Here is a 27,374-nt window from a genome sequence, read left to right on the forward strand (position 1 = left end):
TGGCCCATTTTTCAGTCTATATGAAAAAGATATAAAGAGATTTCACTCCTCTTACCGAATTGTAGATTTTGGTAACAATAAATAGCTTCATTTTTATTTGCGTAGTATTCTAGAAAGCCTTCATGGACATTTTTCATTTTGTAGCAGAGACCTCTGGCTATGGGGCCAGATCCAGTTTTCTGAGTTTGACATTAGAAGGTTTCCGCCATCCCTGACTTGAAGGGAAAAGAAAACTTGGGGTGAAGATGTAGCCATGGAACTGTGTTCTCTTCTTTACAGAAAGACTTTTTATCCATCGAGCTGGTCCATGGCAGAGTGAAAGTTATGGTTGACCTGGGTTCGGGGCCCCTTGCTCTTATTACAGACAGACGTTATAACAATGGAACCTGGTACAAAATCGCCTTCCAGCGAAACCGGAAACAAGGTAGGTGCACAGGTTACCCTCAGAGGAATAGAAATCTTCCAAAAGCAGCAATCTTTGTTCTACTTTATTTTTTTAGGTATTATTGAATGATATTCTAATTGAAAGTCATTGTCCTTGGAATATTAAGCAATAAAATTCACATTTTGCTGGAGCAATTGTATACTTCTATTTGTCTGTGGTCTCCAAGTACATTACTTAACATGAACTGCTGAATTGGAATCAAGAACCAAATCCACTCTGTTTTCTTCCACACACATCCTGCTATCATGTATTGATGTGTTTTCTGGATTTATTGACTTCTGTGGACAGGATTTTCACTTGTCCTTTAATAGCCAAGAACATTAGCTGGTCAAATTTGCAGAACTGAAAAGAACATGTCTTTGTAAATGAACTTCGTTGGCAGAAGTGTGCATTTTACTTTAATGTAGAAAGTGATTTTCATTTTCTTACCTCTTCCTTTCAACTTCCTTTTAGGACTCCTAGCAGTTATTGACGCACATAACACCAGTTATAAAGAAACCAAGCAGGGCGAGACTCCGGGAGTGTCTTCTGACCTCAATCGTCTAGATAAGGATCCGATTTATGTGGGTGGATTACCTCGGTCAAGAGCTGTAAGGTATATTAAACTGTAGCATTTCCATGTCCCTAATTTCCAATTATATTAGTTTTCTAGGGCTGCCGTAACAAAATATCAGCAACTAGGTGCTTAAACAACAGAAATGTATTCTCTCCCAGTTCTAGAGGCTACAAGTCAGAAGTCGAGGTGTTGTCAGGGTTGCTTCCTTTCCAGGGCTGTGGGCCAGAATCGGTTCCATGCTCCCAGCTCCTGGTAGCTTCAGGGCTCCTCAGCTTGTGGATGATGTTCTCCCTGTGGCTTCACGTCTGTGCCGGTGTCACTCTGTGTCCAAATTTTCCCTTTTGATAAGGACCCTCGTCGGATTGGATTCTGACCTACCCTAATGACCTCATCTTAACTTTGTTACCTCTGCAAAGACACTTTTTCCAAATAAGGTCACGTTTGCAGGTGGGAGCTCAAAACTACAACATCTTTTCAGGGGACACAATTCAACCCATTACATCTGCTTTTATTCAAAGTACTCCATGCCATATTAATTGGGAAGTAAAGCAAACCTTCTGCAGAAACATTAATAATTTTGTATTTATTGCCTTTAGAACATCTAAAAATTGTTACTGTGCAATGTTTGGAGACCCCACTTGCTGTTATACTGCACCCCCCATGTCTGGACATTTTAGAGTAGTAGAATCGCTCTCTTTTTTTTTTAAGACAAGGTCTCACTCCATTGCCTGGGCTAGAGTGCAGTGGCATCATCATAGCTCACTGCAACCTCAAACTCCTGGGCCCAAGCGATCCTCCTGCCTCAGCCTCCTGAGTAGTTGGAATGACAGGTGTGCACCACCAGGCCAGCTAATTGTTTTTTGTTTTCTGTAGAGACAGGGTCTCGCTATTGCCCAGACTGGTCTTAAACTCCTGGGCCCAAGCCATCTTCCCCGCCTCAGCCTCCCAAAATCCTGGGATTACAGCCATCAGCCACTGTACCTGGCATAGAGAAGTAGAATCTCTTTACAGGGAAAAAAAAAAATCATGCTTTCTGCAGAAGTATCTGGATTCCCCCTGTGTGTGGTTAGAGTGAATAATGTGTGTGAAAGTTGAAAGACCAGCCTCAGGAGCCTGATGAAAGATGGCCGAGGACAGAAACAAAGGAATCCTTTTGTAACACTGATTCATATTTAGCTTTGTGACTTTATTGATTTACATAAACTTTTTTGTCATCTATGTAAGTCCAGCTATGAGAGCAAGACAGCTTCCAGGAAGTAGGGTCCTCAAATGTCCAAACTGAGTCACCCAGTCCAGTGGGTTTCAAATGTGTATGTATAGCAGTGCCCTGTCTTTAGGCCAGGTTCTTTACAGAAGGCTAATATGTGGCACAGGGGTACAGCCATGCGGTGGCTACAGGTGAGCAGCCTGGGATCCACTTCCCCACTATCCCCCTTCTCTTTGCCAGGAATCTTTGAAAGTGCCAAGGAGCATAGTTGCAACCACAGTCACCTCCTGGTCTTAGACATGAATACATTTAAACCTCAGGGGAAGGCTGGATGTGGTGACTCACGCCTGTAATCCTAGCACTCTAGGAAGCCAAGGTGGAAGGATAGCTTGAGCTCACAAGTTTGAGACCAGCCTGAGCAAGAGTGAGACCTCGTCTCTACTAAAAATAGGAAAATTAGCCAGTCATGGTGGTGTACACCTATAGTTCCAGCTACTTGGGAGGCTGAGGCAGGAGGATCACTTGAGCCCAGGAGTTTGAGGTTGCAGTGAGCTATGATGATATCACTGCACTCTAGCCAGGGTGACAGAGGCAGACTCTATCTCAAAAACACAAACAAATGAAAACAAAAACGAAACCTCAGGGGAGCTGGTCACTTGCCAAGTCTTACCTCCCTGCCGAGACAGAGCCAGGACTGGAAGGCTATCTCTGAATCCCATCCCAGGTATCGTTCCCTATTCCCTGCGTGGTGGGGCAGGCTGCGTCATAGCACATCTGTACTTTGCCCAAATAGCATACAGTGTAGACGCTGGAGCAAAGGACAGAAGCCCAAATCACAGGCTTTTGTGGTAGAAGGGACTCGGATACCATCATGGCCATCTCCTCATTTACATTGGAAGAAACTGAGATCCAGAAAGGTTGAAATTGGCCCCAAATCATGCAGTTGCTTTGTGGTCTACAGCTGATTATTCAACATGGACCAAAACAACAAGCATGACTGTGACAGGAAACCATGCTATTGCAGGGTTCCCCACTGACGAGCTAATGCATAAGGGTGCAGTTTGGAAATGGTCAGTAGTCTCCGTATTTTGGAAATGAGAGCCTGACCCCAGCCAGGAGTGCGGCAACATCTGGCAGGCAAAATATGGTATTGACGTGGAGCCTAAGAAATAGGGTTTGGGATAATCCCGACTTCCCCAGTTACACTTATTTCCTTTAGGACAGAGTTCATGAAGATGCAGTATGAATAACAGCCAATGACTTCTCTGGCCATCCGATCCCAGCACTAGCTACACTCGTCCCCACGGGAGGCAAATGTTCCACCCTACGTGGAGACTGGGTTATAATCTCTGGGCTATAATTCCCTTATGACAGTGCTCTGCCTTTCTTATAACTGGCTTGCATTTTAATGAGTGTATTTAAATTGTCGTAACTGTGAGTCCCCCTTAAAATAGTAAATATATTTGTATGTAGGTGGCTGTCGACGTAGCCACACTCGCTAGGTCTGATCTCTTCCTCTAGTCCTCAGGAAAGTGTTTGTTTGACCTGAAGTTCTCACCATTGACATCGTTCTCAGAGGGAGGCCCAGACGTTTCTGGAGAGAGACACATGGGAACAGGTTTTCCCTGAGTGTAGGTCCATTTTTATTCCTTCTTTCAAAAATGGAATTGTAAAATCCAAATTGTGTTGTGGTCGTTCTCACGTCCTTCCCCGCAGGAAAGGTATCACCAGCAAAAGCTACGTGGGCTGTATCAAGAACCTGGAGATATCTCGATCGACCTTTGATTTGCTCAGAAACTCCTACGGAGTGAGAAAAGGCTGTACGCTGGAGGTAGGAGGCATTTTTATTAATATTGGAGTGAGTTTCTAGAAATATCCATTGATTTGTCTACAGAATAACATAACAAAATCTAAACCAGTGGAGTGGATAGAAAAGAGATAATGGGGGAAACCCGTGGTGTCCCCCGCCGTTGGGGACTCAGCCTGCAGCCGGAACTCATGGTCCTTTTTCGTCCTCTCCTCGGCCAGCCCATCCGAAGCGTCAGCGTCTTGAGAGGCGGCTACGTGGAATTGCCACCCAAGTCTCTGTCCCCAGAATCAGAATTGCTGGCCACATTTGCCACCAAGAACAGCAGTGGCATCATCCTAGCTGCCCTCGGCAGGGACGCGGAGAAGCAAGGTCGCGGGCAGCCCCACGCGGTGAGTAGCTCCCGGGCTGCCGAGCTGCGAGCTCCGGAAATGACTTTGGGAAACACTGAATAGAAAATCACTGACTCATAAATATGGAATGTGTTCCCGGTTATTTATGAATATGCATTTTTAATAAGTAAAAGTTATCATTGCTCAATGTCTTTCCCTTATGAGTCAGTGATTCTTGTGTTGCATAACCCATCTTCTTTGTCTAGTGACTGAGAAAAAAGTACTTACTGTCTACCTCTTTTTTACAAAAAAAGAAAAAAACTCATTCAGATAGCACGTGCTGAGTTTTCTTCCACACGTTCTAGTCATCACTCCTCACTCTACACTTGGTCTTAGCCAAAAGGCCAGGAAGCAATTGTTACTCTTCACTTTGAGGCTAAAATAACAGTCCTTAACTTCTGTTCGGGTCTTTAGCATACAGCTCCATGAAGCAGGGTGTTCTCTGTTACAGGACTGAAAGAGAAGCAAGAGAAAGGTGGCCTGGGCTAAGCACAGCAGACTAGCAGTAGGAGAAGAGGGAAAGAGGGTGGTTTTCCACACTTACGTTGCCATGTTTATATTCCATTTCCAGAGCATAGGTGATACTTACTCTAGCCTCTGCTCAAACGTGTGTATGTCACATAATTTGGAGAAACCTCACAGAATGCTCAGGTATTGTCCTAACGAGGCAGACCCCGTGCAACTACAGTTTACAGAGCACGCTTCTTTACTGTGCAAGACACTTCACGGACATTGCCTGGTGATTATCACAACCACCGCTGCAAGGTGGATGCTGCTTCCTACATTGTGCTGAGGAAGAAATGGGGTCAGAGAGCCTGGTTAACCTGCTGGAGGTCACACAGCTGTTACGTGACACCTGTCTATAGACCCCAAGCCTGTCATGAGCCACTTGGTGAAGGACTAACAGTGACTGCGATGGGTTTCAGACTCCATTGGTCTTTTTTTAAAAAATCTTTTTAGTTAAACCGAAATTTATATAACATAGAATTAACCATTTTAAAGTGAACAATTCAGTAGCATTTAGTGTGTTCTCAGTGTTGCGAGGCCACCACCTCTATCTAGTGCCAGAATGGAAGCCTGTGCCCATGAAATAGTCACTCCCCGTCCCCACCCCTGGCAACCACCATCTGCTTTCTGTCTTTAAAGAGAGATTTACCTATTCTGGCTATTCCATATAAATAGAATCATACAAGATGTGATCTCTTGTGCCTTTCACCTGGCGTGTTTTTGAGGTTCATCCACATTGTAGCGTGTATCAGTTCTTCAGTCCTTTTTATGGCGAATAATATTCCACTGCATGTACAGCTTGTTTATCAGTTACTTCATTGATGTACGTAGGGCATTTCTGCATTTTGGCTATTATGAATAATGCTGCTATGACCATATGTGTTTAAGTATTTCTTTGAGTTCCTGTTTTCAGTTCTTCTGAAGAACCGCCAAACTGCTTTTCTCCACTAAATAGGGTTTCTTGTAAATCAAAGTTTGTTTACTGAAGCAGCAAAAAAGGAATTGTTAAGTTTTAGTCTGAGACTGTCGGTTCTTGGTGCGCTCATGGCTGAAGAAGGACCAGACACGCCAAAGTTAGGCGAGCACGAAAATGAGGTTTATTGAGGAGAGAAAGGTAGGATTTTAGGCAAAAACAAAAAAAAGGTTTAAAAAACAAGGGAAAAAAGCCAAAGAAGGACACCGGACCCTTTGTCGCAGCAGGACAGGCAAAAGGAAAGACAAGGAGAGAGCTTGGCTATGGTCAGACTCATAGGGCATTCCCTCCTTCCCCAGGTGTGTAGATTCAGGGTTGGGCAGGACCAAGATGGGGGCAACAGCACCCACTTTTGTCCCTAGGAGACCCGGAATCCCTCACTATCTACCTAACAGAATGATATCATCCAGTACCAGCAAGGGTATTGTGTGTGCAACGCCCACATTCCCATTCTGCTGGCGACATTATAAATTGCTATACCTCTTTCCAATGTGGCAAATGACTTTAAGAGCTTTAAACATTTTCAAACCCTTCAATCCTTTAATTTCACTTTTAGAAATGTTAGAAACAATTTTGCAGGCAACAAAAATTAAATATTCATACGGATGGTAATAAACAGAAACTACTTAAAATTTCATTGATAAAAAAAGAAATTTTAACATATGTACATATTGGTACATAATGTAGCAATAAATAAGAAGTATGAAGGCAATGTAGAAATGGAAACCTTTGGTGTGTGTAGTGATAACAGCATGATGCAGAATGCGAATTATATGAGGAGATTACGAAGTAATAGATTAATACAAAATTTAAGATAGTTGTGTTAGATGGTGAGAGTCTTAAGGAATTGCTTGCTGATGTTAACTTTCCCACATTATCTCTGTAAGATGGAAATTTTAAAAATCATAGAGTAATGTGTTTTTTCTGGGAAATTCTCTATGCACCCCCCACCCCAGCCCTTCTTTTCCATTCTGCTGATTGAAGGCCACATCGAGGTGCACGTCGGTCCTGGGGACGGGACGAGCCTGCGGAAAGCCCTCCTGCATGCTCCCACGGGCACCTACAGCGACGGACAACCGCACTCCATCTCCGTGGTTAGGAATCAGAGGTACTGTCTGCACGGCAAGGCACTGTGTAATGAGGGTGTGGAGCCCTCACCAAAGTTTCCAGCAGGAACCCTGTCATGGTACCCCGTGCAGTTCAGTGACTGAGATCATTAGCGTTCCAAGTAACCCTACAGGCTGGACCTCGCTAGAATACCTCCTTGGGAATCAGTTTCATCTGCTTTGTAATAAAATGTTTGTGCTATTTTTGTAATTGAACAACCTGAACCCTGCCCTTTTCTGGAGCCCAACATACATTGTCTTTGTATTGGATTAATTCTGTGGCAAAGAGTATTATATTAATAGTAAATAGTATTATGCCAGCATTCCTGTATATTTCCCTCCAGAACTCTAGACCAAATGTTTTAAAAGCATTTTCATTATAGGTAAAGAGGTAAAAGAAAACTTACTCTCTCAAAAGTAATTTAATTCAATGATATTTAATAACATTCCATTCATTTCTGAAGAATTTTCAACTGTAAGTTTTAATTTTCAAGATTCACCTTTTGTTCACACACAATGTCATATTAAAATTTATCTTCAGGGAACTTTTATTATTCGTAAGAACTTGCTGGAATTATGTATGAAAATCGAGTTATCATTCTATTACATTTAACACTTTTTGTTTATATTCTCCTTTGATCTTTTAGAATTATCACTGTCCAATTGGATGAGACCAATCCTGTAGAAATGAAGTTGGGTCCATTGGCGGAGAGCAGGACAATAGACGTGTCCAACCTGTACATAGGGGGAGTTCCAGAGGGTGAGGGGTCGTCAGTGCTCAAAATGAGAAGATCGTTCCATGGCTGTATCAGAAACCTGATCTTCAACCTGGAGTAAGTGTAACTGTGCTCTCTGTGTGTTTGTGCACTTTCTGGCCGTCAGGGGTGAGTGCTAGCACTAATCTGCGTATAATTGTGCTGTTTGAGATTGCCTAAAATCTTACAAGTTCCTGAAGAACCCCATTGATCTATCATGGAAGTCCCCCCAAATGGACTTTATTGGGTTGGAATGATTGACAGGTGTGGTCATCATACGTTTAAAACAATCACTGAACATTAGCTCCACATGATTGTCCATAAATGGCTGGGGTTGAATGTATTTTGGACATGACGTGCATTTAAAAGAACCTAGAGATGTCGTGATGCAAGTTTCTCGATGTCTTGAGTTCATTGCTCTGAAGGAGCCTTTTACAGTTGGGCTACGAGCAGTTTCAGATTATTAATGGTTCTCCCGAAAACAATGACTGTATGGTTAAGGACTGGAGGCCTCCGTTCCCTGCGTGGGCTTGTGAGGAGGAGAAGGATTAACATGTGCCCCCTGGCCATTCACTCCTCCTCGCTCACCCTCTGCCCGGGCTCGGCGTGCTGTGGGGATCCAAGCTGTGCTCTGCCCGGGAGAAAGCGGAGGTGAGCTGAGCATCCGGAGACTGAGGGTCCCTCCTGGCTGGGCCACTGACTTGCCTTGTGACCTCGAGCAGGGACTTGGAGCCTTCACAGTCGCAGTGTCTTTCTCTGTGAAATTACCTCTGAGGCATCCCTGAAGTTTGTAAGAATAAAACGCAGCATTGGATTTCAACACAATTATGATGTCAGAGCCTTGTTTGGTTATTTGTGCAGACTCGTAATGTATTTAGTCACCCGGTTGTCTGCTCATCCGTTCATTCATGCTCCCAGAAGCCGCAAGGCCGTGGGCTTGGCGGGGCAGCAACGTTTCTGTGCGGTTCCCAGCCACGTCCCAGCAAAGCGCCAAAGGGACTCATGCAGGCACGGGTGTGTGACAAGGGTAGCCCACGACCTCCTGGCCAGGGGAAGCCTGTAAACAGGAAGTTAGTGTTCAGCTGAGGCTGCTGTGCGGGGAGGTGGAAACGGGAGCGTGCACGTGTCCCCGACGCGGCCCAGGCAAGGCTGCAGGAGGAGCGTCGGCATCGGACGACCCCCGAGGGGCGCTCAGGAAGGGCCTGGGGTGCCATTTCAAGCAGAAGCGTCAAACAAGAAAACATATTAGACAGTATGTCAGTCACGGTGAAGGGTGTCACTCCAGCTACACTAAGAGAAACATACGCATGGTTGTTTATGGATTTTAATTGTGCAGTCACCGCATGGCATGGGTTCATGTGTTGCTCGTGATATCTTACTTTTGAAAACACTCTCTTGTTTGTGTCTAGACTTTTGGATTTCACCAGTGCAGTTGGCTACGAACAAGTGGACTTGGACACCTGCTTGCTTTCAGAAAGGCCTAAGCTGGCTCTTCTTGGAGAGGACAGGGAGCTCCCGCCAGAGCCCCGCGCGGTTCCTGTAAGCATGGCTTTCTTTAGTGCTGCCAGTCGGGTCCTGTCAAAAAGGAGCGAGCAGGCCAGAGGGAATGAAAGCGGGGCCTCATCGCGAAGGTGCTGGGCAGCTGGGACTGGGCTCTGATAAAAATCAGAGCAGGGACAGGGTGGAGAAGGGCTCGCCGGGCAAACTGGTAGAGGACACGGCCCAGCGTTTGTGGATCTCAGGACCCAGCGCTCAGGCACCCTCGCTGGGCTGACACCCGGCAAGCTTTTTGGCAGAGGTTCTACAAGGATTCATTATCACTTTAGATTTAGGCAGGAAAACATGAAAATTAGTACTTACTATAAGCCATTATACATATTATCATTGCTTAAAATTTTTTTAAAAGACTTAATTTGCTTAAGAAAAGCCAGTTTGGGGCAAACATTTTTAGTGGCAGTCATTGTTATATTCATTTTCTGCCCCTTCTGATTTCTGTTTCCTTGGTCGAAAGCGTGCTCTCTAATCATCTAGAGGACGGCTCGATCATCCAAAAGCAGTACCTTCTAAGCAGGGCCAGTCTTTGAGTTCACAGCGGTTTTTGTGGTGGCCTCTGGCTTGGGCACTGTCGGGCAGCCTGCAGATGCTATGGCACCTTTCCTGGACACCCACCCTCTGCCACAGGGTCTAGGGGCCCTTCCCTTCTGGCTCCTCTTGTCTGCACCTTGCTCCTGTCGATGTGAACTTAGACATGTCAAACTCTGAGGCCCTGCAAGATCTGTCACCTGTGGGCTTCTCCAGTTTCCCGGGACCTGTGCTGCAGCTGATCCTTGGCCACTGCATTCTGAGGACTGTTCCCAGAGCCTCGGGTCACGCACGGCATGGGCCGAGGGGAGACAGCAAGGCCTTTGCCCCTTGGGCCTGTTGAAAATTCGTGGGAGGGACTCCAGTATCTTTATGAATTTAAGTGAACTTGAGTGTGATTAAGGTGAGAGATAGAAGCTCTAATTGCCTTGTCAGAGAGACAAAGGCTGGCGGGTACCTCATTTAAGCCAAAGATGAAACGAGTGCGAACACACATTTGTGCTTGTTGCTGTTCGGAGATGACTGCTCCTGAGATGTGTGTTCGTGGGGCTCTGGCTGCAGGCGGCTGAGTGTCCCTGTGCATCTCTTTCAGGAGCAGTGTGCGGTGGACCCAGCTCCGGAGTATGTGCCCGGCGCTCACCAGTTTGGCCTCACACAAAGCAGCCACTTCGTGTTGCCTTTCAATCAGTCGGCTGTCAGAAGGAAGTAGGTGTTGTTCTGAAGTCCTATCAAGGTGCACCTCGTTGCTGGATGACTCAAAGGGGTATCTTCAGCAACAGGGTCTTTTCCAAAAGCAGCTTTGTATTTGATGATGGGAGCTCTGCTTGCAACCAGCTGGCCGCCATGAGAAGGCACAGGGATAGGAACACAGTGTTGGTGCAGATCACACACTTTAATCATGGTTAAGCAGGGATGCTGGAGCTTCTGCCTTTCTCCTTACAGCTGTTGCCACCTCTGTGTGTGTGTGTGTGTGTGTGTGTGTGTGTGTGTGTGTGTGTGTGTAGGGAAGGGTGTGGGCATCTGTCTACATCAGTCTTCATTCTGGAATCCCATGAGTTGAGTGTCGTCTGGACTTTCAACCCCAGACTTTAAGCATTCACCGATCAATTGCTGTTGTCTTCCCAGACTCCTGCATTATGGCCCCCCAGGTCCTTGGTGCTGCACATCCCTCTGGCCCCCACACCTGCCGGTCCCTGAGGCCCTCCTGCTGGGAATCCAGCTCTCCCCACCCGTCTCCAGGCCTGCAGTCCAAGGCTCCCAGACTCCACGTTGCTTCTCTGTCCTCCAGGCCTGCAGCTCGCCTCGGCGCCTGCCCGTAGACCCCTGCACATTCTGCATGGGCTCGCTGTCATTCTTCTGCAGCTCCGGCCACTGCCCTCCGTGACTTCAGCAGCCGCCTAGCACCTAAGCTTTCAGTCCTCTGGCTCCTGTCTGTGGTCTCTTCTTGCTTCCTCTTCAGCCAGCCTCTCCCATGGGCGCACCTGTGACTTCTTCACAGGTGTCCATTCCACTCCCTAGTCTGTACTTTAAAAGCATCCTACTAGCTGACCTCTTCCTCCTCATCTCTGTCCTTTCCCAGGCTGGCAGTGCTGCCACTGTGTGGAGGCCTCTAGGCTGCAATTCACCCGCCCCCAGGCCAGTATCACAGGTGTGCCTCCGCAAACTCCCCTTCCCCTCTCGGCTTTCCCATGCTGCAAGCCCAGGGGAAACCCAGCATTTTGCCTTCTCTGTGCCAGAACCTGAGCTAGAGACCGAAGCTTGGGAGATGCACGTCTCCCTCCTAAATGGTTTGACTTTAATGCCATGGCCGCCAATCTCAGACAGAACCTCCAAACCACATGGAGAGGCAATGCATTTCTCCATTGTGTTCGTGGCTTTTACTTTCCATAGCTCCTTACTCACGTAGCTTCTCTTACCTCAAGGCTCTGTGCACCCCCACGACCTCTCTTCATGCCTCAGCTAGTGACTGGTCTCACCGAGAGGCCAGAACTCCTCTGTCTGTCCACCACCAAAAAGAGCAGCCGCTGCCTCTGCTCCCCGCCCTCTACCTCTGCTGCTGCATGGTGGAGGGTCTTCGTTTCCAGTGAAGGCCCCCATCACTTGCCCTCTGGACCATGTCAGCCCTCTCCTCCCTAGGACATCAGCACCGATCCTCCCTCAACGCACGACTCCCAGCAGACACAGACAGCCCCATAGCCTGTCGTCATTAGTCACTGTAAGAGCAGCAAACCTTGTGCCAGAGATTCGCTCAATATTTTACTCAGATAACCACATTTACTCCTCATAGTTGTCCTGTGAGGAAGGTATTATTATCATCTTCATTTTACAGATAAGGAAATTGAGGCATAAGGAGGTTAAGTTACCTGCTCAAAGTCACATGGCCAGTAAATGGTAGGGCTGGGATTCAAGCCCAGGCCTTGTAGCTCCAGAGTCTGTGCCCATAGGGTCGTCTCCCCGAATCCATGGTGGGGGGGACACATTCTGAGACCCCCAGTGGATCCCTGAACCGCAGATAGTACTGAACGCTATACGCACTTTTTTTCCTATACATGCGTACCTAGGATACAGTTTAATTTATAAATTAGCAACTAATAATAAAATAGAACAATTATAACAATATGCCAGCATCACTCCTATTGTGCTTTGGAGCAATTATTAAGTAAAATAAGGGTGATTTGAACACAAGCACCACAACCCGCTACTGTCAATCTGAGAACCAAGGCAAAACTACCAAGTGACCATTGGGCAGGTGGTGTAGACAGCATGGATCCGCTGGACACAGGGACGATTCATGTCCTGGGCAGGACAGAGCAGGATGGTGAAAGATTTCATCACACTACTCAGAATAGCATGCAATCTAAAACTTATGTGTTGTTTATTTCTGGAGCTTCCCATTTAGTATTTTCAGACCTCCGTTGAGTGGATAATTGAAAGCTGTAAAAGTAAACCTGGAAGCAGAACCGTGGATGAGGGGCGCAGCTGTAACCTCTGTGCCCTGCTCCCTCTCTAGGGTTCCTAACTTCCCAAACAGACATGCCCCAGGAGATGCCGCAATCTGCCTCCACACACGTGCACGATGGCCCGGCTCTGTTTCACTGCCAGACCTCTTGAGGAGTGGCCTTAAGTGGCTGTCTGCCTTTTCCTCAGGGTCACTACCTCCTCTAACTACCCAGTCAGCCTCCCACTCACCCCAGCTGCCCTGCCGAGTCCCACGTGCAGCCACAGCCCATGGCACCAACTCTGGGCTCTTGGCAGCCCCTGGACTTCCTGCCGGCACAGCCCGCGCTCTCCTGGGTCCCCCACTCTCTGCCCACCCTCCCTCAGTCTCCTTTGTGGCTCCTCTCCCAGCAGAGAGTGCCAGGGCCCCTTCCACACGTCCTGCTGGGGTGGCCTTCTAAGTTTTAGTGGCTTTAAAATACCTTCTAGATACAACAGCACCCACCTGCCTAGCCCTGGCCTCTGCTTAGAACCCGACACCTCTGGGGAAACTGGCACAGGCCTCTCAGCCTCAGCCCGCCAAGAGGGAATTCCCGCCTCCCCTGACCTGCCCTCCGCTCTTTGGCTCTTTGCCATGGCTGCAGACAGCTGCTCCATTCCCTCCCTGCTTGCCCAAGGCCCAGACCTAGAGATTATATTTTATTGCTGTTTTTTTTTTCCCTCACTCTCTAAATCCAGTCCATCAGCAAGTCCTCTTGCTTCTTCCTCTAGAACATTCCCTGAATCAGTTCACCTCGTCCATGTCCCCATCTCCCTGGGGACTGTCGTGTGGGTGGACCACTTCACCTGACTTGTTCCTCGCATCAGAGAGGAGCTTTTAAAGGTGTAAATCAAGTCACACCCACTCCCCCTTTTAAAACCCTTCTGTGACTTCCCACTGTGCTTAAAGTAAAATCCAAATACACCAAAGCCCCTCCTCTACCAGGATGGAGCCACCCCTCCCTCACCCTGTCCCTGTGTGCTCCTGGGACCGTGGGGTTCCAGCCGGGATTCCTGGCTGTCAACATAAGCAAGTTACTTTAACATACTCTGTATTGCCCTAAACCGAATGAAGGCTTTTCCTGCTCAGCTTTGTAGGGGCTCGCTGCTTTCTGCCATTCAGATCTCAGCTGAAATAGCACCTTTTCAGAGTTGCCTGCCCCAGCTACCTCATGGAGCCTCTATGGGACCCAGCTGTCACTCTGTGATGCGTCTCTGGTATCAGTTTCCTAAGAGAAGGGATCTTCCTCTTGGGTCATTGCTTTACCCTCATCCTAGAAGAGTTCCGGGCAGACAGAGGGACACGCTAACCAATTATTAAATGAATAGATGCTTAAATAAATGAAGGAATGAATGATGCTGTCTCCTGGGATGTTCCATATAAATGCCGAAACAGCGGTCGGGTTCTCCATTTGAGGTTATTTTAAAAACGAGAAGCGAAAGCTTCCTTGCGGCGCTGAGCTCGTCTTTCCCTCCAGGCTGTCGGTGCAGCTGCGCATGCGCACGTGGGCCTCCAGCGGCCTGGTCTACCACATGGCGCATCAGAACCAAGTGGACTACGCCACGCTCCAGCTCCACGGCGGCCGCCTCCACTTCATGTTCGACCTCGGCAAAGGCCGGACAAAGGTCTCTCACCCCGCGCTGCTCAGTGACGGCAAGTGGCACACGGTAGGTTCTCGGGAGGGAAATGATTCCTGTGATCTCTAGCTTGCGTGAGTCTGGTATCCCCCCAGAGAACGCACGCTCCTCGAAGTCAGGGGTCCTTTCTGCTTCTGAAATATCCCCGGAGTAGACACTCAGCAAGCACTGGCTGAATGAACAAAAGACACCAGAAGTGTTCTGGACTTGGCAAGGAGCAAGTAAAGCCCGCCCGTGGCATGCAAGCACCGAGCCTTACGTAGTGGCACTTGCTTCTTAGAACCGGACTCTGAGACACTTTCTGCCCTGCAGTGTCATCCACCTGCAGCTTCCTCCTGTCTGCTGCCAGGCCAGTCACTGCTCATCACCAGCAAGGGGGAAATCTGAGCCTCCCTTTAGGATTGCGTTCAGGTTATTACAGCTGTCGTGAACAGATGTTGCAAACATACATCTATCAAAGTTTTCTGAGATTCCTTAAAAATTATGGATGTTTTCCTCTTGCTGTAGGTCAAGACAGAGTATTTTAAAAGAAAAGGCTTCATGACGGTTGATGGCCAAGAATCCCCCATGGTGACCACGGTGGGAGACGGAACCACGCTGGACGTGGAAGGGAGGCTGTACCTAGGCGGCCTTCCCTCTGAGTACCGGGCCAGGAACATTGGAAATGTAAGCGGCGTTTTCTCTCTGGGGCTCGTTTTACCTTTGTGGTGGTTGTGTTTATTTTGTAGAAGAGCACAGCTCTTCACATCTTTAGGTTTCAATTATCTTGCTTGAAGCTGGGGCTCGGCGGCAAAATGCAGACCTTCAGGAGCGTGTCCCTAGATCGTGTGTTGGGGCTTCTCTTAGAGCACAACGCCTTTCCTGCCTGTTGGTTAGTGAGCATTTCCCCTCCTGCAGCTGCTCAGCCCCAGCACAATTCAGAAAAGTCCCGCACTGGTAAACTCAGCATTCTTGTTTTCCATGATATTTCGTTAAAATAATAGAAAACGCTTTCAGTGCGTTGTTATCAAAGATACTCAAATGGTGGCTCTAAGTTAGATGTTCATGGGAAGTATTGTAGAAATTAAATTTTAAAAACCAAAAGGTAACATTTCAATGCGTTTTGCTGAGACAAATTCGATGACGTATAGGAAAAAGGTGTCCCAGCCTTTCTCGTCGTAATCACCACCGTCTACTGTCACGTGTCATTTGGCTCAGATCACCCACAGCATCCCTGCCTGCATTGGGGACGTGACAGTGAACGGCAAGCAGCTGGACAAGGACAGCCCAGAGTCTGCCTCTGCAGTGAACAGGTGCTACGCAGTGGCCCAGGAAGGAACTTTCTTTGACGGAAGTGGATACGCAGCTCTTGGTGTGTATCATCAGCAATCAGGAAGGGAATGCTTGGGCTTAGCCTGCGCTCTGAGACGACGTGGATCCAAGGAGTACATGATAAGACAGGCCCCCCTGGACAAGGCTGCAGGATAGCAACTTTTAGTTCAATGTTTCATTTATTCCTAATTTCTTGACTTTTAAAGTGAAATCTGTCTCCTGTCTGTGCTGTCCAGATGGCCTTATGAAACCTTTCTCCTGCCAGGAGTGGAGTGAATCCTGACGGAGGCCAGACACGGGGTGCTGGTTTCATCTGTACTTTCCTCAAATTTATGTAAGGCTCGCTTGCTGTCCAAGTGAATAAAGGCTTTTGAATTAAAAATCAGCAGCATAGAATGTCTAGACCAGCCAGCGCCAGGGAGGCTCCGACAGAGCTTGGGTGGGGTGGGGGAGGAAGGGGACCGTCTCTCCTGCACTCTGGGCTTCCTGTCACCTGCCCTGCTGTGGCCTCGGCTCCCCTTGAACAACCCCTGCCAGCTGCCAGGCTCTGGTAACACCACCTTCTCCCATTTTCCTTTAGGCGTGGGCTTGGTTCATGCCCCACTTTTAAAAAACCCAATGTGGACTCTGATACATTCAGTAAATGACCATTCGCCTGGTACCTAGATACTAGGAAAATAAAATCGACTATTCTTGGATGATGAGAAAGGGAAGACACAAATCAAATCCCAATAGCACACAGGAAAGACTGCCACAGGTTGCCGTGTCCACAGGGCGGGGGCCAAGCGCCTCCAGCCCGCAGATGAAGGATGCGCTGCCTCTGCCCTGCCTGACCCCAGCTGATCCCCTGCGCACCACTTCATCTTACCGATGCGGGAGCCGGCTCAGAGGGCCGGAGTGACTTGCTGGTGTGGTTGGCGCTGGATCTGGGGGAAGAGCTAGAGGCAGGGCCCCTGCATCCCAGCCAGCCCAGCCAGCCCAGCCCGCGCCTCTCTGAGCCTGGGCCCTGCAGGGCTCACCCCCGACTCGGGCTGTCCTTGTGTCTTTCAGTCAAAGAAGGCTACAAAGTCCGGTCAGATGTGAACATCACACTCGAGTTTCGTACCTCCTCAGAGAACGGCGTCCTCCTGGGCATCAGCAGCGCCAAAGTGGATGCCATTGGGCTAGAGATTGTAAATGGCAAGGTAGGTGCTTCCTGTTGCTGGGCCCCTCCCCCGGTGTCAGAGACAGAGCAGTTGAGAAACAGGAGAAATACTTGGATGCACATTTCCGATCATCCACTTTAATGGAGTCAAGAAAGTTTCCATTAATATTTAAAAAACAGATAAACCTAAAAAGCTTTTGGAAAATAGCTTCTTTTATATATTTGAAATTAACCTTACAGCAAAATTGCAACTACAACACAAAAGAATTTTTTTCCCTGAACTATCTGAGAGTAAGCTGCCAATCTGATGGCCTTTCTCTTCTAATACTTTTTTAACTTTTTATTTGGAAACAATTACAGATTCCTGGGAAGTTACAATGAAGTTACATGGGGTACGAGGCGGGCCCCATGCACCCTTTCCCCAGGGTCCCCAGTAACGTAGTGCATAACTGGGGACAGCGTCAAATCCACGCCATGCACATCTCACAATCCCATAGCTTGTTCAGTGGCACCAGTTATACAGACACACGTGTGTGTAGCTTTACACAATTTTATCACATGCAGTTTGTGATACAAATGTGTGACCATCACTACAGGTCCCCAGGTACCCCTTCCTGGCCACACCCACCCCCTGCATCCCTAACCCCTGGCAACCACTCATCCGGTCTCCCTCTCTCTGTTGTTGCACCAATGTCCTGGACATGCATTCGTGCAGTAAGTGTCCTCTTGAGATTGGCTTTTGACATTCAGCCTGATTTCTGAGAGATTCCTCCAGGAGTTTGTGTACCAACGGTGCATTCCTTTGTATTGTGGACTGTTACTCCTTGGAATGGAGGTGCCACACTCTAAATTTTTTTATGCAAAAAGTATAATTCTTTTTCTGTAACTACTCTGCTGTAACTACTCAGCCTTTCATGTCCCTCTCATGCTGGGAACAACATGGACTCAACAGAGCGAGGTGGGGGAGCCATAAGAAGGTCCCACCAGCCCTCCTGCCTTCTGCCTCTCCTCCTCTTACTTCATGTTGAAACAGAACTGCCTCTACGACCTGCTGCCTCTCTAGACAGGAACTTGTAGCCAACTTTTTCCCTTGTTTATATTTTAAAAGAATTTTTAAAAATTTTGTATCTATTTGCACATTTTTATGTGACATCTAAATCTTGTCAGAAGTGTAATAGCTGCAAAAAATGTGATTTTCTGGTATATATTTTACCCCAATTATTGCTCTTTTATTTATTGTTCTTTTTCAACTTTTTTTAGTGGCTGCCCAAGGGTTTATAATATATATCTTTAATTTGTCACGGACCTCCTTGAAATAATACCAAGTAGCTCCATGTAGAGCACAAGAACCTTCCAACAATGCACTTGAAATTCTTCCCGTCTCAGTCTGCTCAGGGTGCCAGAACAAAGTACCACAGACTGGGTGGCTCAAACTGCAGAAATTGATTTTCTCACAATTCTGGAGACCAGCTCCACGGTCAAGTGTCATCAAGGTGGTTTCTTCTGAGGCCTCTCTCCTGGGTTTGCAGATGGCCACGATCTCCCCGTGTCCCCACAGGGTCTTCTCTTAGTGCCTGTCTGTGTCCTAATCTCTCCTCTTTGTAGGACACAGGTTGGATTTGGGCCACCCTAGTGACCTCACTTTAATCACCCTGTCTCCAAGTACCGTCACATTCTCAGTTTTTTGTCACCACTGTCTGCCCTAGAGACTCTGCAGCTCCTGAGAAGGGAGTGAGTAAATATTAATATCCCCTCAGAGGTGTTCCCAATTAGTATGAACTAACAGCTTCAGTATACCTAGTAACTGCTGAAATGTCCTGAAATGCCCTGACAATGAGGCGCTAATTTAAGGATGCCAGCTGGCTGGGCTTGTCCTCATGGAGGTGGCCATTTGCACTTTCTGAAATTTGGGGAAGAGTAGAATATCTGACTCCTTTAAGAGGCTATTTATTTTTCCTTTGGGGATGGGCATGCTTGTAGCTCTGGCTTGGGTGAGGCAAAGGCATTATATGTAACCAAAATGTTTGTACCCCCATGATATTCTGAAATTAAAAAAAAAAAAAATAAGTAAAAGGGTCAAAATTTAAAGAAAAAAAGAGGCAATCTTTCAAAATGATAGTTCGTTTTTCATAGTTAGCTCTCCTTTTTGAAAGAATATTGTGCTTTGTCCACTCCAAGAGCACTCACTATACAAATGCACTGTGTTCCTTAAATATGGAAAAACTCACCAAGATATGTTGGCTTTGTTTAGCTCTTGTTTCATGTCAACAACGGTGCTGGGAGGATAACGGCCGCATACGAGCCCAGGGCTGCCAGCGTGCTCTGCGATGGGAGGTGGCACACGCTGCACGCTAACAAAAGCAAACACCGTGTCACTCTGATTGTTGATGGAAATGCAGTAGGTGCTGAAAGCCCACACACCCAGTCCACCTCGGCGGACACCAACAATCCCATTTATGTCGGTGGCTATCCCGGTACGTACGGACATCTGCCCTGCTCTTCCACGTCTACGGGGCACTGTCCCTGGGGGACGTCTTAGTTCAGGTGCATATAGAATAGGGATGGAGAAAGATACATGGTTTAGGTGGCAAACCCTTTGTCATTTACAAAAGCTATTTCAAATACCTAGGAGTTCTTGGGAAACTTAATCTACACATACAAGTTCATCAGTAGGTAAGACCTTGAGAACGTGGGGTCTGATACCAAGTAGGCTGGATGACTTCCCTGAGGTGAACCGTCTTAGATGACTCCTTTGGGGATCAGTCACTTTTAGGACTGGGTACCCATTTTAGGGAACAAACGCGTGGCTCATCCTCTCATGTCCGTTTCAGGTTAGAATTATCATTTCAGATGTTCCAAGGAATTGCTACAAACAGTCATCTGTTGTATGACTTTTGAAGTCATAACTATACCTTAAAATGATCACATATTAAAAGTTTTCGATGACTTCTGCTAGTCACCAAAGCCACACATGTGAGAAATATTCTTCTAATTTTGGTAGAGAAGCCACCTGAGATTATTTTTGCTCTCATTGTGCTACCGATCTCATTTCAACAAAATTAAGCAGGATTTGTCTTCTTTCCTGACAGCTGATGTAAAGCAAAACTGCCTGGGCAGCCGCGCCTCGTTCCGGGGCTGCCTGCGGAGGCTCACATTCACCAAGGGCCCGCAGGTGCAGCCCTACGACTTCAGCGGCGCTTTTGAACGACAAGGAGTTTTCCCTCATTCGTGTCCCGGCACTGAGTCCTGAACTTCAGGCACAATCCTCAGTTGGAACTATTGCTAGTATCTTGAGGGGAATTATATTTGTGAATTAAAGTCTCTTCGGTTCAGATTTCATTTCCAACTCAGGTTAAGTGTTTCTAGAGAGCTACGTTGTGTTTGTTAAACTAAAACCACATGTACAACAGATACCTCCATTAAATAGTCTAAAACATAAATGGAATTCATTGGCTCTCTTTTTTAAAATTTTTTTAGAAACGAATCTTTGTAAACATTGAATGTTCTATTGATTACAGTTTTTTGTTTTCATTTTGAGCTTTTAAAAAATAAAGTATCATGACAGATTATAGTAGAGCAGAGAATGCTTTTATTTGTTTATGAAAACTTTAAGTATCATGACAGATTATAGTAGAGCAGAGAATGCTTTTATTTGTTTATGAAAACTTTAAGAAACTCCAATTTCTACAACAGACAAGTAATGTCATTTGTCACATTCCAGAAGAGGACACCGACTGCGCTGTGAGCCTGTAAAGAGGCTCTGGGAGGTCGCAGGAAGCAAAGGGAACAGCGGAAGGAGACAGAGCCTCGTCTGGACTCGTCCTTGTTCTGTCAGGACCTGACCTAACAGCGCATTTTGCAGGACACACAGAAAAGATGCCATCAGTAGTTAGCTTTTCCTTTATTGTCAATTTTATTTTCGCCCCTTGAAATGAAACAATTTCCCTTTTTTTTCTTGTTATAATTGGAGATTGATAGTGGAATTAGTTCCTGAGATTCGGTGCTGTAACACTTAGGGTTTTTTTTGTTCGTTTGTTCATTTTTGAGACAGAGTCTGGCTCTGTCACCCTTGCTAGAGGGCAGTGGCGTCATCGTGGCTCACTGCAACCTCAAACTCCTGGCTTCAAGCTATCATCCTGCCTCAGCCTCTCGAGTAGCTGGGACTACAGGTGTGCACCCCCACGCCTGGCTAATGTTTCTATCTGTAGTAGAGACGGGGTCTGGCTCTTGCTCAGGCTGGTCTCGAACTCTTGACCTCAAGTGATCCTCCTGCCTTGGCCTCCCAGAGTGCTGGGATTACAGGTGTGAGCCACTGTGCCTGGCCCGAAATAGTTTACCTTAATCAGCTACTTTTCCTGGGAGAATGTGTGTAATTTGAAAAGGAGGAAAATGTAAAAACCACATAGGTATATTCTTTTAATGGACTAAGCATCAGTGAACCCAGATTTCTGAAGTCACATTTGGTCCCCTCTGCAAGTATTTTAGTTCTGCTCTGTGGCCATGGCTGGGGTCTGCCTATACAGCCATCTCTAAACTGGTGCACTGTAATGAGAATGCTACACACATGATTGAATATGGAGCATCCACATATCAACACAGGCTTATGAATTAAGCACTAATTTAGTGCCTGAACCAGATAATGGGATAAAATAAATAAAATGCTGTATTAGAATTGCTGAGATCAGGAGGCATCTCTATTTTTACCTTAGAACATAAATCAAGGGCTGAACTGCGCTGCATGAGATAGGTTTGGGAAGGCTTAAAGAGGCCGCTGTAACTAGGCTTTGCAGAATGTGCAGCAGCATTTACGGGAGGCAGCCCAGTTCACAAGGTGCTTTCCTAGGCATGGCTGTGCTTGGCCTGGGGTGTGGGAGCAAGACACGTGAGTCCAGACGGCCCAGCTCCAAGCAGGGACAGTGCTGGGAGTAAAGGGGTTGAGGGGAGAGAGGACAGAGTGGACAGAGCCTGATCGGAGAGCCCAGCAAGAAGCAGGTAGAACGAAGACTAGACACGATGCCTGGATGCATCAGGATTCTCCGTCAGGGTAAGGTTGTGGTGCAGTGGTGCATGCGACATCACAAACTGGCTGGAGAGTGCGGCCTCAGTCAGCTGGTTGAGCAAGACTAATTAAGGGGTGGCTGGTGACCAGGGCAGTGGTGGGGACCACAGGACTGTACAGGAGTAGGAGAGGCTGCGGGCGTATGTTACTTTAGGGGGTAAAAGATTGTGAGGTTCAACGGGGAACTTGGGGCAATGAGAGTAGTGTTTCCAAGAACAGGAGAGACACGTTGGGGGAAATTGTGAGGTAAGTTTTGAATGTGTTGGGTTTGAGAGGATGGTGAGAGCATCTGAGGGGAGATGTCCTAGCTGGTTGGCATGAGAGGAATGGAGCTCAGATGAGTAGAAGAGTTGGCCAATGGGCACAGGACTTGGGTGTTGGTCTCCACAGCATGGCTAGATCACCACTGAGTCCTGGTTGAGGAAACATCGGAATGGACCTTAGGACCACAACCAAGGCTAACTTGCTAAGAAACTCTCACTGCGTCGCAACGTGTGTGTGCCATTTTCTAGGCGTTGCTGGGTTTTGGTGGGGGAGCTTTCACAACATAGCAGTTCAGCATCTCAGTCAACATTTTACTTCTTTTGTATTCTGCAAGTGGTTTCAGTTACTGTATGTTTTATTTTCTAAAGGTAATAATTTTTTGAAAAGACCAGAGAATTAGTGATGCAGAGATAAGGACGTCCCACTAGATTTCTCATAACGACAGTCATACTTTGTGCCTGCACTGCGCCTTTCTTCACTGACAGTGGAAACTCTTCAATGGCTGGTTACATATTTTAAAATGTCACAGGACAATCTGTGTGTTTTCTGCCATAATAAACTCCCTTCCCACACTGTTACCTGCTTTTCTAACTTGCTTGGAATTGTCGCTGGAGACAGTTCTTCAGTCCCTACCCCAGTGATGCTCTGCCCTGCACCCCACCCAGGACCCTTCTCACAACCACAGACTTTGTATTTGCGTGTCAGCCTCAGAGGCTCTTGTTCCTAGTGGGATGGGCACACTCCTGCACAGTCCCTCATGCCCGAAGGAAGCCAATGGGAAGCGTCAGGTCATTTTCCTAGCTCAGACTGCAAAGAAAGGCAAAGCGAAGGCGGGCACATCTCCTAGTGCCTTGTGATAACCATTTTCTCTTTTCTTCTTGAAGTTGTATTGAAGGTGTCTTTCTCTGTCAGTTTAATATTTCTCATAATTTTCAAAATTTCAGAAGTATCACACAAATGTCAAGTGTGTGTGGCTCCCGTCTCTGTTTTACTGTGTGTAGTCACATCTTCACCTTCCAGTGCCTTTGTTGGTCCTCCTGGACAGCCCCGTGCAGCCCTAACGGCTCTGGTTAGGGACCTGCTATGGCTCTTAATGGCCTTAGCTCCACTCCATTTCCCTTAGATTGGATGTGCTTCTCAAAGACACTCTGGCTCCTTGAAGGTCTGTATTCTGTAGGCTATTTCTTGGGCATTTCTCCCAGAGCTTATATAAAGAGGAACTGGGAGAGGATATTATTAAATAATTGTTTGAATATTAGTCTTTTTTTTTATTTTCAAAAACTACTTTGGCAGTGTAGTTCCTCCTATAAATTTAAGAAGTCCTCTGCAAATGTAATTCCTCTGAGCCACCTAATAAGCATAAAACAAATGGCAGAATAAGCCTCTTTTGCAAGATAGTCCCAAAAGAAGTTCTATAGGCTTAACAGTTTTCATAATACGCAGTGAAATTTTCAAATTAATATATTCTGAAATGTCAAAACTATCGGGATTTTTTTCACAGGGTGACAAAGGCATAGCTCATGTTCCTTTCAAACTCTCTCAGTGTCTGCCAAGGGGACCTATAGCAGCTGTCTTGAAGCAAAGGCTTAGATGAGAACATAATGGAAAATCATTTTTTCCCTCTCTGAGGAACAATTTTGAAATGATATTGCCTTCTTACTGTATATGTAGTGCATAATGTTTAATTATAAAGTATTAAAACATGAGCTCCAGTGTGAATACGGAAGAGCTGTGGTCTCTGTTCACATATCTCTGAAAGAGTAAAGTTTATGGTAATTTATTTTAGCCAAACCATTATATGCATCAAGCATTAATCAATAATTTAATTTTTAGCATGTTTTCAAAATCCAAATATGAATGTCTGATATGAATACAAAATAGTAAACGCTTTGATAAAAATGGAACAACGCTGAGTTATGTCCCTGTTAGGTGCTCAGAGAGAACATTAGGGAGAGGGCGCTGGTCAAGGGAACAGCAGATACCCTCGCGCCAGAGGCTGCACTGGTGGCCTTGCCATCTAGCCTGACAGGTGAGCAGGATTTGGGTATGGATAGGAAGTTAATGAGTACGATTAACGCTGTGTGGTTTAAATGTAATTCTGCACCCTAGAGGTCTGAGTAAATAGAACACGGGATTTAAGAAGTATGAGTGAAAAAGACAAGAGAAAAAGTAGAAAAGTGATCTGGCAGGCTAAACTCAAGTTTTGCAGGAAAAAAATGTTCATATGTGGAAGAAGACTCTGGGGAAAGTTTTTGATCTGGCGAGGGTCAGAAGTGAACTACAGAAAGCATTTCTTAGTAAACTAACCTGAAAAGGAACAGTTTTTCCTCTTTTTATTAGGTGTTATGCTGGAATTGAGTGAATCGGGGAGGGGGAGGGGCAAGGGAAAGAATCCTAAGCTGATAAAGTGACTAGGCAAATCCATGAATTCCTGCTGATTGTTATACAGCAATTCCCAAAGTTAAGTGGAAAGGTATGCATTTATGTGTGTATTTAAATTCATATAACCACAGAAGGTGGAATAGAACTTATGGTTTGAACATAACCTACTTGATTTCTGACTAAAACAAAAAACATTTCCATTCTTCAGAGACTTACAACAGACCTAGAGTCTACAATGTGGGACATTCACAATGTCCAAGATACGATTCAAAACCTCTCGACATACGAACAACCAGGAAAATGGAACCAATTCTCAAGGTAAAAAGACAATCAACAAATGCCAATCTCAAGAGGGAGTTCCCAAAGACTTTAAAGCAGCTATTTTATCTGTGCTTCATAAGGTTGGGAAAAAACACTTGAATGGAATGATATATACATATATTTTTGAGACACAGTCTTGCTCAGTCACCCAAGCTAGAGCGCCGTGGTGTCAGCCTAGCTCACAGCAACCTCAAACTCCTAGGCTCAAGCAATCCTCCTGCTTCAGCCTCCCAAGTAGCTGGGACTGCAGACATGTGTCACAACACCTGGCTAATTTTTCTATTTTTAGTAGAGACGGGGTCTCATTCTTGCTCAGGCTGGTCTCAAACTCCTGAGCTCAAGCTATCCTCCTGCCTTGGCCTCCCAGAGTGCTAGGATTACAGGTGTATTCTTACAGGTGTGAGCCATTGAGCCAGGCCCTACAGAAATTTTTAACAGAAAAATGAAAAATATAAAAAGGAACCAAGTGAAAACTATTGAACTGAAAAATACAATAGCTAAAGTGAAAAAAAATCACTGATAAATTCAACAGCAGAATGAAGAAGATAAAATAAAGGATCAGTAAACTTGAAGGTAAAAGAGTAAAATGTATCCAATCTACCAAATAGAGAGATAAAGAATAAAAAAAATAAGCCCAGAGTATCAGGTACCTGGGTGTTCTCATCTAAAGATCTAACACAGCGTAAATAGAGTCCCAGAGAGAGAGGAGAAAGATTGAAACACAAAAAATATTGTCAGCAAAAATGGCTCAAAACTCCCCAATATTTGGCGAGCAAAAGACATAAATTTACAGACTCTAGATATGGAGCAAACTCCAAACAGAATAAATGCAAATAAAACAATGCCTAGGCCGGGCGTGGTGGTTCACGCCTGTAATCCTAGCACTCTGGGAGGCTGAGGCGGGCAGATCATTTGAGCTCAGGAGTTCGAGACCAGCCTGAGCAAGAGCGAGACCCCACCTCTACTAAAAAAAATATAGAAAGAAATTAGCTGGACAACTAAAAATATAAATAGAAAAACATTAGCCGGGCATGGTGGCAGATGCCTGTAGTCCCAGCTACTCGGGAGGCTGAGGCAGGAGGATCACTTGAGCCCAGGAATTTGAGATTGCTGTGAGCTGGGCTGATGCCATAGCACTCTAGCCTGGGCAACAGAGTGAGACTCTGTCTCAAAAAAAAAAAAATAAAACAATGCCTAGACATATAATAATCAAACTTCTGAATCCAAAGGTAACTAAAATTCTTAAAAGCACCTATAGAAAAGCAAGCACACATTACACAGAGGGAAATAATGATTTGACATCCATAAATTTCTTAACAGAAAACATGAAGGCCAGACGATAGCAGAACCACATGTTTAAAGTACTACAAGAAAAGAGCTTATCAACTCAGAATTCTATATAGGCCAAGAAAATATCTTTTAGAAATAAATGTGAAATAAGAAAATTCTCAAATGAAAGACAATGAAGGGAATTCATTTCCAGCTGTCCCACTCTTATTCTCAGATACAGAAAGAAATCTTATAACTTGACAATAAGATGAACAACCCAAATAAAAATGACCCAAAGATGTGAACATATGTTTCCCAAAAGAAGAAATAGGAATGGCTGATAAACATAAGAAAGATGCTCAACACCATTAGTCATTAGGGAAATGCAAATTAAAACCACAAGGAAATCCAACTACATATTTTTTAGGATGGCTAAAAGTGTTGGCCGGGATTTCCAGTAACTGGAACTCTTCTCGTACACTGCTGATGGGAATGTTAAATGGTACAACCACATTGGAAAAAAGTTTGGCAATTTCTCATAAACTTAGATATACACCTTCCATATGTCCCAGAGAAACTATTCTTGGTTATTTATTAAAGAAAAATAAAAATATATGCCTACACAAATATTTGTGTATACATGTAGGAGCTCTATTGGTAGTAGCCAAATACTGGAAACATCAGATGTCCATCAACAGAAGAATAAATAAACTATAGTATACTCATAGAATGGAATACTACATAGCAATAGCAAAGAATAAACTACTGATACACGCAATGACATGGATGAATGTCAGGAATATTATGCTGAAATTTAAAAAGCCTTATACAAAAATACATATTTTATAATATTTGTATAAAATTTTAGAACTTGCCTAGGTCAGGGTGGAGAAAGGAATAGGTTACAAAACAGCAGGAGAAAACTTTTTGCGATGATGGAACTGCTTACTATCTTGATTGTGGTGATGGCTTCATGCATGTGAACATATACAAAAATGAACCATTTTAAATAGTTGTCCGGAGCCATGAGGCCCGGCAGCTGCTTACCAAGCCCACGCATTTGCAAAAGCCTGCGGAAGAGCTTGTAAGTTTCTGTTTACCCATTATAACTATGTAGCCCTTGAAAGCCCCTGAGGGTTTCCTTATATAGAAATCCTCTGGCCGGAAAGCTAGAGCCTCG

General features: G+C 45.8%; 1 protein-coding gene across 1 annotated transcript in view; it reads left to right on the forward strand.

Annotated features, from left to right (window-relative positions):
* LAMA1 (laminin, alpha 1) overlaps positions 1 to 20,333 on the forward strand; it is a 155,058-nt gene extending 134,725 nt beyond the window's left edge. The window contains exons 47-61 of the mRNA XM_012652073.1: positions 16 to 61; positions 280 to 424; positions 899 to 1,040; positions 3,925 to 4,039; positions 4,237 to 4,407; positions 6,844 to 6,995; positions 7,641 to 7,826; positions 9,158 to 9,287; positions 10,423 to 10,535; positions 14,285 to 14,474; positions 14,952 to 15,110; positions 15,642 to 15,795; positions 16,806 to 16,939; positions 19,151 to 19,373; positions 19,989 to 20,333. Of these exons, the coding sequence (XP_012507527.1) occupies positions 16 to 61; positions 280 to 424; positions 899 to 1,040; positions 3,925 to 4,039; positions 4,237 to 4,407; positions 6,844 to 6,995; positions 7,641 to 7,826; positions 9,158 to 9,287; positions 10,423 to 10,535; positions 14,285 to 14,474; positions 14,952 to 15,110; positions 15,642 to 15,795; positions 16,806 to 16,939; positions 19,151 to 19,373; positions 19,989 to 20,149 (2,221 nt within the window). The 3' untranslated portion in view covers positions 20,150 to 20,333. The remainder of the gene's footprint in view (positions 1 to 15; positions 62 to 279; positions 425 to 898; positions 1,041 to 3,924; positions 4,040 to 4,236; positions 4,408 to 6,843; positions 6,996 to 7,640; positions 7,827 to 9,157; positions 9,288 to 10,422; positions 10,536 to 14,284; positions 14,475 to 14,951; positions 15,111 to 15,641; positions 15,796 to 16,805; positions 16,940 to 19,150; positions 19,374 to 19,988) is intronic.
* Positions 20,334 to 27,374: the final 7,041 nt, after the last annotated feature.

This window comes from Propithecus coquereli, unplaced genomic scaffold (assembly GCF_000956105.1).
Source record: "Propithecus coquereli isolate 6110/MARCELLA unplaced genomic scaffold, Pcoq_1.0 Scaffold38, whole genome shotgun sequence".
In the NCBI taxonomy this organism is placed as follows: domain Eukaryota; kingdom Metazoa; phylum Chordata; class Mammalia; order Primates; family Indriidae; genus Propithecus; species Propithecus coquereli.